This window comes from Podarcis tiliguerta (genome assembly GCF_965153285.1).
Source record: "Podarcis tiliguerta genome assembly, chromosome: 9".
In the NCBI taxonomy this organism is placed as follows: domain Eukaryota; kingdom Metazoa; phylum Chordata; class Lepidosauria; order Squamata; family Lacertidae; genus Podarcis; species Podarcis tiliguerta.
In genome coordinates, this window is record NC_139542.1 from 9,707,268 (window position 1) to 9,717,626 (window position 10,359).

At 45.7% G+C, this 10,359-nt stretch overlaps 1 protein-coding gene across 1 annotated transcript; it reads left to right on the forward strand.

Moving 5' to 3' along the window:
• The first annotated feature begins 2,234 nt into the window (after positions 1-2,234).
• On the forward strand, positions 2,235-9,744 carry JCHAIN (joining chain of multimeric IgA and IgM). The gene is made up of 4 exons (XM_083398829.1): positions 2,235-2,507; positions 4,142-4,277; positions 7,418-7,498; positions 8,780-9,744. Exons 1-4 carry the CDS (start codon positions 2,444-2,446, stop codon positions 8,982-8,984), a joined length of 486 nt encoding a protein of 161 aa, XP_083254955.1. The 5' UTR covers positions 2,235-2,443; the 3' UTR covers positions 8,985-9,744.
• The last annotated feature ends 615 nt before the right edge of the window (positions 9,745-10,359 follow it).

The following is a 10,359-nucleotide window of genomic DNA, read 5'->3' on the forward strand; positions in this document are numbered from 1 at the left end:
TGTTGGTGTACATACCAGAGAGGGGATGCCTTATGCCCAATGTACATTTCCTATTTAGTTTGTCTGCAACACACATACCCTGAACACCTATCCATGAAGCTGTCGTCTGCTCAAATATGCACGCCTCAGCTTAACTGCAAAGTGAATGTGGCTTATGTTTATAAATCAGACGGGAGCTGGTTTGAGGGGGAAAACACCAGGCAGGACCCTCGTACCTACGGGACCGCCTCTCCTGGTATGCCCCACGGAGGACCTTAAGGTCCATATATAGCAACACCCTAGAGGTCCCGGGCCCTAAGGAAGTTAGATTAGCCTCAACCAGAGCCAGGGCCTTTTCAACACTGGCTCCTGTCTGGTGGAACGCTCTCTCTCATGAGACCAGGGCCCTGCGGGGTCTGATCTCTTTCCGCAGGGCCTGTAAGACAGAGTTGTTCCACCTGGCCTTTGGCTCAGAATCAGTTTGATTCCCTCCCCCCCTTTTCTTTTTCCTTTCTCCTCCTATGATGAGATTGCTCCCTAATTGTTTTAATATTGTATCTTAATATTTTAAATTGTATTTTAATCAACTTGTTTTTATTATTGGTTGTCAGCCGCCCTGAGCCCGGTCTTGGCTGTGGAGGGCGGGGTATAAATAAAAATTTATTATTATTTTTATTATTATTGGTGAATTTCTCAAGAAACTTCAGGATAGATGTGGATTGTGGTTAAGGTGAGCTGCAGAGAATCCGAAGTTAACAGTAACACAGCCGTCAAGGCCTGTTCCAATGGTTTGCTGCCGGGATAAGATGCCAAACATTGCTGACTCTGCCAGCAGGAAAAGAGTCCCAGTGAGGTCGGGGGAATCCTAAATTAGCAGCCTGACTCTGGTTACAAAACTTAAAATGCCCGGGCGAATAAATAATCCCAAAATGCTCAAGAGATGCTGGTAAAGGGTGTGGCTGGGGAGAGGGTGTGGCTTGGAGAGACTCTCAGGGGCCGGACAAAGTGTCCCAGGGGCCAGACATTTGGCCCTCAGGCCTGAGACTCCCTAACCCTGATATAAAATAACAAGTTTGCCAGGAGTGGAGTGAAGCCAAATTCATTCTATGCCAAACAGCATCACCTTCTCAGAAGCATTTGTGGTTGTTTTTTAGCTTTTTTTTTTTTAATTAAAGATTTTCTTGTTTTACAGAAGTATGTGTAATGTCTCTCGTATTTTTTCCATGTAACATTTTTACAAATCCGTTTCATTTGTTGAGACATTAGGGGGAGGAAAAAAACGGGTGGAGGCGGGGAAGATGGGTGGGAATGGGGTCGGGTGGCAATGTTTCTATTATGCTTAATGTATGTAGGGTTTGGTGTCAGCGTTGCCTGTGCTGTTCACTTGTGTTCCTTTCTCAGAAACATTTGTGACATCAGATCACTGCCAGACAATTTATTGATAGTTTCTTAACCCAGAGGCAAACAATCTAAGCATCATACTTCTTAGAATACTCTCGCAGTCTAATCTGTTTTAGTTCTCTAATCTCCCTGCATATGTGTGTTTTATGTCTATACAGTGGTGCCTCAGGTTAAGTACGTAATTCGTTCTGGAGGTCTGTTCTTTTTTCTTTTCTTTTCTTTTTTTCCAATATAATTTTTATTCAGTTTACAAATAAAACAAATTAATACAATTCATACAATTTTTAAATCCACTCTTTTTTTTTTTTTACTTCCCTCAACTTGGCTGGTATTCCTTCCCTTCTTAATTTCCTACACATTTCTAAAATCTCATCTAATTTATAAATTAAATCTTGTTTCACTCCAGTTCTAATCTTTCTTTTTTACAAAGCTTCATTAAAAGTTACAAGCGTTATTTGTTTTTCACTTAAATTATGCATGGAGAATGAAGATGATGGACTTTGCAGAACTTGATAGACTGACAGGAAGAATCCGAAATCGACGAGATCAGAGATTTACTGAAGAATGGGAAAAGTTTGGAGGTCTGTTCTTAACCTGAAACTGTTCTTAACCTGAAGCACCACTTTAGCTAATGGGGCCTCCCGCTGCTGCCACCGCACAATTTCTGTTCTCATCCTGAGGTAAAGTTCTTAACCCGAGGTACTCTTTCTGGGTTAGCGGAGCCTGTAACCTGAAGCATATGTAACCTGAAGCGTATGTAACCCGAGGTACCACTGTATGTGTTTTATGTGTATTGCAAACCCAAGTTCAAAGAGAGAGAGAGAGAGATGTTATAATCATGCCCACCAGTAGAGTTTTCGAAGAACGGGGTTTTCCTCCCTGATTAGTAAACCACTATTAGTTTGTGGTTTCATTCTGTCCGGATGTGTTTTGCACCACCGTTAGCACAGCTTGACTGCAATCTAGGCAGGCGTTTTTAGGAAACTCGGGCTGCCACCGCCACACAGACTGCTTTTTGGCAGAGAGGCACAACTCAGAGAGTGTTTGAAGGCAGGCAGAGAGAATGAAGAATTACTGGATCCTCTGCGGAACCCTGGCTGTCTTTTGGGGAGCTATTCTTGGAACAGGTATGCAACATTTGTCCACTGAAAGCAACTCAGATACAATGTTTTAAGCAAAGAAAGTGCTTTTGTGCCGGGAAGAATCGTCACTATATTAATTGGCTCTAAAATTCTTACCTAGAAGGTGGTACTGTATCTAGATTGAACATTTTAAAAGTAAAAGGGATGCTTATTTTATCCTACTGGGCTGCTCTGAAATCAGGATTAAGGCAATCTACAATGTGCATTAGATATACTTACAATGTCAGAGCTGTGTTTTGAAATGGTGATCACCAGGTGTCCAGTAATGCTAAAGTATCTATTTTTTTTCTGGTTTTGGGGGTTGGTGCATTGCTTTCTATAATTCTCCCCTGGTCTCCTCAATTGCCCAAATAGGACTAATTTAGCCAGGTAGCCCTGGTGATCATCTAATGTTTATTGGATGGATTTCCCCCCTAAATTGATTTTTGAATTCTGAATTTATTGTTATTCACGTTTTATACTGTATTTTATGCTGTTTTTTGTTGCATCAATTAAGTGTTTTAAATTTGTTGTTAGCCGCCCTGAGCCCGGTTTTCTGAACCGGGAAGGGCAAGGTATAAATAAAAATGTATTATTATTATATGAATCTTAATATGTCTTGGAGTTTGCATGCATTCCTGCCAATGACCCTAGTGACTCTGCTCTGATGGTTGTAGTAGTTGTTGATAATGATTATAATAATAATAATAATAATAATAATAATAATTAATAATGGCAGCTTCATGGTAGAAACCACTTATTAAATTCAGAAAGTAAGATGGAATTAAGGGGTTAAGATATGGGAAAGGGAAGGAATACAGACTGACAGATAAAAGAAAAAGAATCCAGCATGGCCCCAGGGGTGACCCATAGTAATGTAGGAGGAAGAGGAAGTGTAGTGGAGAGGATTGTGGCCAGTGCAGGGTTGCTACTTTTTTCTGGCAGGGCTCCTGTGCTGTTTATGCTGGACGGCAGCAGTGGAAGGAGGCTGGGGCCGATTGCGACTGGGTAGGGCAAAAGGCAGAGACCCCAAACAGTGGGTGGCAAAAGTAGTGCAGTGGCAAAGTCAAAAGTGCAGGTTGTCTTCATGACAGTCGCAGCCATACCCCCTCACAGCAGCGCCCCTTTTATTATAATACCACAATTGTATAATGATAAAAGTTGGGGATGCATTGCAACAATTAATGCCCCGAGCCCCAGGGGAGCTGTGTCACCAGCTGGAATAAAAAAATATTGGACCAGTGTTCTGATCCAGCGTAAATCAGCTTCATAAATTCATATATTATCAGCTAGTCCAGGCTTTCCCAAGCTGGTGCCCTGCAGAAGGCCTAACCAGCCCAAGCCTATAACCCAGTGATGAACCTGAGATACGTAGACCTCCGAGTCTGAAAATGCCACGTTGAAGCCTTGGGTTTCAACTTCCTCCCTAGCAGCCTAAATTTGGCTTCCAGGATCTTTCAGCTGCAAATCTCAGTATGACTCAGTAACCCACCCTTTGCATCTCATTATTACGTTGGCGTCGTTTTTTTCGGGATGTGCATGTGATAAAATAGGTGCGCCCTAAACATCTGGCAGATCGGCACCAGAGAATGTTCTCGTTTTTCTTCCTCAGTCTAAAAAACCTTGTGTTTTATGGGCAGCTTATTATGGCCTGGATGAAGATGAAGAGAAGGTCCTGGTTGATAACAAGTGCCAGTGTGTGAAGGTGACATCGAAATTCGTCCCTTCCAAAGACAACCCACAAGAGGAAATACTGGAGAGAAACATCCGCATCATGTAAGTGGTACTTCATATAAAGTTTCTCCTTTTCCTGAGGCATATACACAACTGTCAAAGCCATAACCACCGAATGGGACGAAATAAATGCTGCATAGCCTTTCTATAATTTGGGGAGCGGGATTATCTCACTCTTCAAGCAGCTTCTGTGGTGAAGACGGAAGAGCAAGCAGGACACCAGTACTGTACAGCCCTCTAGTATCTCCCTCTTCCGCCACCTCAATCACTTTGCCAGTTTCACAGGTGTAGCCCAGTTAAGTCTTTTTGCAACGAAAACCATGAAAAGTCTTGTGGCACCAACAGATTTGTGGTGGGTGAACTCCCAAGATGCCACAAGACTCTCTGGTGGTTCCTCACATCCAATCCTCCTTCGACTCTGAGAACATCCTGGAAGGCCCTCTCACTACACATTCAATTACAGGCATCTCCCCATTTACATGGGGGTTACATTGCTGGGTACCACACATATACATGAAATTGTGTATAGTGGGGAACACAGTCTTTAAAGCCTGTGAACACCCTCCTTTCTCAAGCTCCAACTCTCCACAGGCCTCAGAGGTCAGTGCAAAGGCTCCTGGAATTGCTAGCCATTTGCCAACTTTTTCTCCACCATTTTTTCCGTTTTCCTTCTTTTTCTGCACCCCTTTTTCCATTTAAACATATTTATTTATTTCCCGGCATCACACTGTAATGCGTAAGTGGAGAAATGCCTGCACTGCACTTGACCTCTGCTATTGGCAGCCATAAAACCCTTCCAATGGCTTGACAACATCATACAGATGACCAAGCTGCTGCAGAGAGAGAGAGCTCAGCCATCTGCATAGGCTCACTGATTGTTGTTGTTTCATTCCTGAAACCCCGGGGAGCAGCCGCCTTTGTTGTTGTTTAGTCATTTAGTCGTGTCCGACTCTTCGTGACCCCATGGACCAGAGCATGCCAGGCACTCATGTCTTCCACTGCCTCCCGCAGTTTGGTCAAACTCATGCTGGTAGCTTCGAGAACACTGTCCAACCATCTCGTCCTTTGTCGTCCCCTTCCCCTTGGGCCCTCCATCTTTCCCAGCATCAGAGTCTTTTCCAGGGAGTCTTCTCATGAGGTGGCCAAAGTATTGGAGCCTCAGCTTCAGGATCTGTCCTTCCAGCGAGCACTCAGGGCTGATTTCCTTAAGAATGGATCAGTTTGATCTTCTTGCAGTCCATGGGACTCTCAAGAGTCTCCTCCAGCACCATAATTCAAAAGCATAAATTCTTTGGTGATCAGCCTTCTTTATGGTCCAGCTTTCACTTCCATACATCACTACTGGGAAAACCATGGCTTTAACTACAGGTATACGGACCTTTGTTGGCAAGGTGATGTCTCTGCTTTTTAGGATGCTGTCTAGGTTTTTCATTGCTTTTCTCCCAAGAAGCAGGCGTCTTTTAATTTCATGACTGCAGTCACCATCTGCAGTATCAGGGCTCACGGATGCGCTCACTGAGCGCTCACTGAGCATTAGGGCTCACTGACGCGCCTTGCCAAATCAAAATTGTGATTTCCTCCCTCAACACAGCAGAGCTTACGCTGGTGCAGTGGCAATCCCACAAAGCTGCCACAGCCCACCAGATGTGAGGACTGGCCTGAAGGAAGCGGTTCATCTTGTTTCACACACACACACACTGCAGGCCGCGTTTGACAGATGTGTGGGGTTGCCTCCCTGTCAATCACCTGTTGACCCATTTTCAGTAGCACAGTTTTAAAGTAAACTGTATGCAGGCAAGAATCCTGTGTGCGGTGCTTTGCAGTCCCAACGATCAGGTAATTGTCGGGACTTCAAAGCACCACATGCAGCTATGTGCAGAGAGCCATACATGGTGCTGTGCATTGGGCTTTGCCAGTCCACTGATCAGCTGTGCCTGCTAATCCTTTTTGTCCCAGCTATGCCTGTACCTGCCTCATGGCTGATATTATATATGGTGTCAGGTAGACAGCAGGTGGACATGGCTTTGCCAGAATGAACTCGCAGGTCAAACAGGGAGGCCTCTGGGTCATATTCGGCCCAGAGCCTAGGGGTTCCCCACCACTGATCTACGGAATGGCCCAGAAGAATTGGTTCATCCAGCATTTGGTCCAGAGGAACTGGTTTTGCAGGGAACTCGGGCACTAGTGGCTATTAAAGCAGCAAAATTCTACGCATCAGCATGTATTTCTAAGAACCAGGTGGTTAAATCTAACTTACCACGCCAGTAGTCAGTGATCCATTCTAGAGTGAATGTGCCACAATGTGGGCAGACACTTCCTAGCCCTTTGCTGCTCTGTCAATTCCAAAAATCTTTCTGCTGGCTTGCAAACTTCAAAAGTGTTTGATTGCAACGTAATGGCAGATCTGCAATAGCAATAATAAAGAATGATTGATAGTAACCCTGGTGCTGCTCAGACTCATGTCCACCACTCGGCTTGGATAGGCGTCACTCCTCTGCAAGCCAATTGGTTTTCACAGGAGCTGGCATGCTGGCACTGTGACCCTTGCTAGTGTTTTTATGTTGCCGCAGCAACAATGGGAGAGAACTTGTCAGCCCAGAGCGTGGGTAGGCAAACTAAGGCCTGGGGGCCGGATCTGGCCCAATCGCCTTCTCAATCCAGCCCGCAGACGGTCTGGGAATCAGTGTGTTTTTACATGAGTAGAATGTGTCCTTTTATTTAAAATGCATCTCTGGGTTATTTGTGGGGCATAGGAATTCATTCATCCCCCCCCCCCCTCAAAATACAGTCATACCTCAGGTTACGATCACTGCAGGTTGTGTGTTTTCGGGTTATGGATGCGCCGAAACCCGGAAGTACCGGAACAGGTTACTTCCGGGTTTCGGTGCTCATGCATGCACAGAAGTGCTAAATTGCGCTTTGCGCATGCGCAGGAGTGCCAAATCGGGCCATGCGTGTGCGCAGACGCGGCGCTGTGGGTTGCGAACGTGCCTCCCGCACAGATCACGTTCACAATCCGAGGTTCCACTGCATACTCCTGCCCCCCACAAGGTCTGAGGGACAGTGGACCGGCCCTCTGCTTAAAAAGTTTGCTGACTCCTGGTCCAGAGCAATGACAGTTGTGTTTCCATTCCTGCATTTCATGTGGCTTGTAACTTCCTCTTCCTCTTTGCCTTCTCCAGAGTTCCCCTGATGACCAGAGAGAACATCTCTGACCCCACATCGCCAGTGAGAACCAGATTTGTCTACAACTTCTCCAAGCTGTAAGGGCTTCCCTTGATTGCACTTATCTCAATAAGCTCAAGTAGCACTAAAAGAGTTGAGGCCACTGAAAAGTGTGTTATAGTTGCAACAAAGCATAGGCACAGTTGGTGCCATCTTGGCTATATTGGCTTTGGGTCATATCCAGAATGTAGCGCTATCAGCCCTGGACACACCTCCAACACTTGCCTTGGGCAGTAAGGGCAGTATCCAGCAATGCAGGGTTTCCCAAACTTGGATTTCCAGCTGTTTTTCAGACTACGATTCCCATCATCCCTGACCACTGATCCTGCTAGCTAGAGATGATGGGAGTTGTAGTCCAAAAACTCCCAGCCGACTGCACTGGTTACCAATTAGTTTCTGGGTCCAATTCAAAGTGCTGGTTTTGACCTATAAAGCCTTAAACGGCCCAGGACCGCAATACCTCAAGGACCGCCTCTTTCCATATGAACCTCACCTTTTGAGGCCCTCCTTCGTGCACCTCCTCGAGAGGTCCGGAGGGTGGGAACACAAGGACAAGCCTTCTCTGCAGTGGCCCCCATCTGTGGAATGCTCTCCCTAGGGAAGTTCACCTGGCGCCTTCATTACACACCTTTAGGCGCCAAGCAAAAACGTTCCTTTTTAACCAGGCCTTTGGTTGATCTGATTTACATCCTTTGCCCTTTTAAAATGTGTTTTTTTGGGGGGCGGGGGGGCTATTGGGTTGCTGTTTTTATTTTTATTATGTATTTTGTGGTTCTATATCTTGATTTTATTCTGTGAACCACCCTGAAACCCCCAGGTATAGGGTGGTATATAAATCTAATCCATCAATCAGTCAGTCAGTCCATAAAAAACAGCTGGAGACCCTAGTTTAGGGAACCCCGAACTAATTCATCCCAAGGGCAATAGGATTTATACTTGCACAACAGAACTTCCCCCACCTCCTAAGCATGTTCTAGAGCAGTGGTTCTCAACCTCTGGATCCCCAGATGTTGTTGGACTACAACTCCCATCACCCCTGAGCTCTGGCCTTGCTAGCTAGGGGTGATGGGAGTTGTAGTCCAACAACGTCTGGGGACCCACAGGTTGAGAAAGGCTGTTCTAGAGGGTCCCCCCCCCCCCCCGCCTACCCTCCAAAACAGATCTGGGCAGCATGCATCGGCGTGTCTTCTCTGGCAGGGGCGATGGGAGTTGTAGTCCAACAACAACTGGAAGGCAGAGCATTGGCTATTCCTCCTGTGGATTCTCTTTGTACGGATCTGTTGGCTAACCTTTCTCCTCCTCTGCCACCTGTCTTCTAGCTGTGATAAATGTGCTGCAGCAGACGGCGAGGCCACGAACGACCGCCCTGCGCCTGGGGAGAGCAGCATGTGCAACGACCCCGACCAACCCTGCTACACCTACGACAGAAATAAGTGCTACACGGCCTCCTGCCTGTTCTCGAACGGTGGGAAGACGGAGGTCATCCAGACAGCCTTGACTCCCGAGTCCTGCTATGCTGATTAGATCATAGAGCCAAATCATCGTGCAAGGCATGGTGGGGCAGATCTACACCACCACAGAGACTTATGTCAGCTTCATAGTGCCAGTTACAGCTTCCCTCAAGGGATCCTGGGAACTGTAGTTCAGTGAGGGTTCACCGTTAGGGATCCTTTGGGGAAAATCAATACGGTTCTCACCTAAAGGCAAACTCCCCCAATTCACATTTTCCGAAAAAAGCTCCCCTTCAAAATTTGCATGTCTCCAAATCTGACGTGTACAGAAATGCATGGCCTGTGCTAAAATCTACGTATAAATGTACCTTTTAGTGAAAATAGCATACAAAATTATGCTCGGAAAGTTGCTTTTGAGAAACCGGATCGAAAAGAAACCGGATTAAAAGAAAACATGTATAGTTGGAGCACTTCACTCAGAAATCCAATTTGCTGTATGAGGATTCTTTTTTAAAATTGCAAACTGGTGTGGAATTGTGCAGAAATTAACTTCAGATTGCAAAAATGAGAATTGGATTTGTCCATCCCTAGGGATTCCGAACGCCCCTCACAGAAGTACAGGTCTCTTGGTTGAGGGAAATAACCATATGAAGTCTGTGGTGTAGAGACATACCCACATTGCCCTGCATGCTTGAAATAAAAAAATATGTCTATATCTGTATCAGCAGAATGATCTCCTACTGTTTCCTCCCCATAATTTCTTGCAGTTTATAGAATCCCTCCCCCTATCTGCAGCCCCTACATGTTGTCACAATAAATATTGCCTTTCATTATCTCCACAGTCATTTTATTGGGACTAAGCACCAGTGTGGTGTAGTGGTTAAGAGCGGCGGACTTGTAATCTGGTGAACCGGGTTCGATTCCCTGCTCCTCCACATGCAGCTGCTGGGTGACCTTGGGCTAGTCACCCTTCTCTGAAGTCTCTCAGCCCCACTCACCTCACAGAGTGTTTGTTGTGGGGGAGGAAGGGAAAGGAAAATGTTAGCCGCTTTGAGACTCCTTCAGGTAGTGATAAAGCGGGATATCAAATCCAAACTCTTCTACCGGTTCCACATGGTGCGTTCGACATCTTTGACAGGCATAAAGCTATCATAATTCCTTGGAAGTACTGGCGCTACATCAAATTACTTCTGGGGCACAGCCGGGAGGGAGTGTGGTATAGTAGTTAGGGTGCTGGACTAGTGGAATTACCACGTTCCCTTTCTGGAGGTCAATAATAACAAGGTAATAAACCAATAAACATTTATTTTGCATGTGTAAAGTGGCAATCCCAATGCAGAAGTCACTACAAAGAATTCAAACTGCAATACAAAACATAGTTATAGCAAACCACCCCTTCGTTGCAGCCTTAAAGCATTTTGGGGACACTAAGCAACTAGCAGTTTACA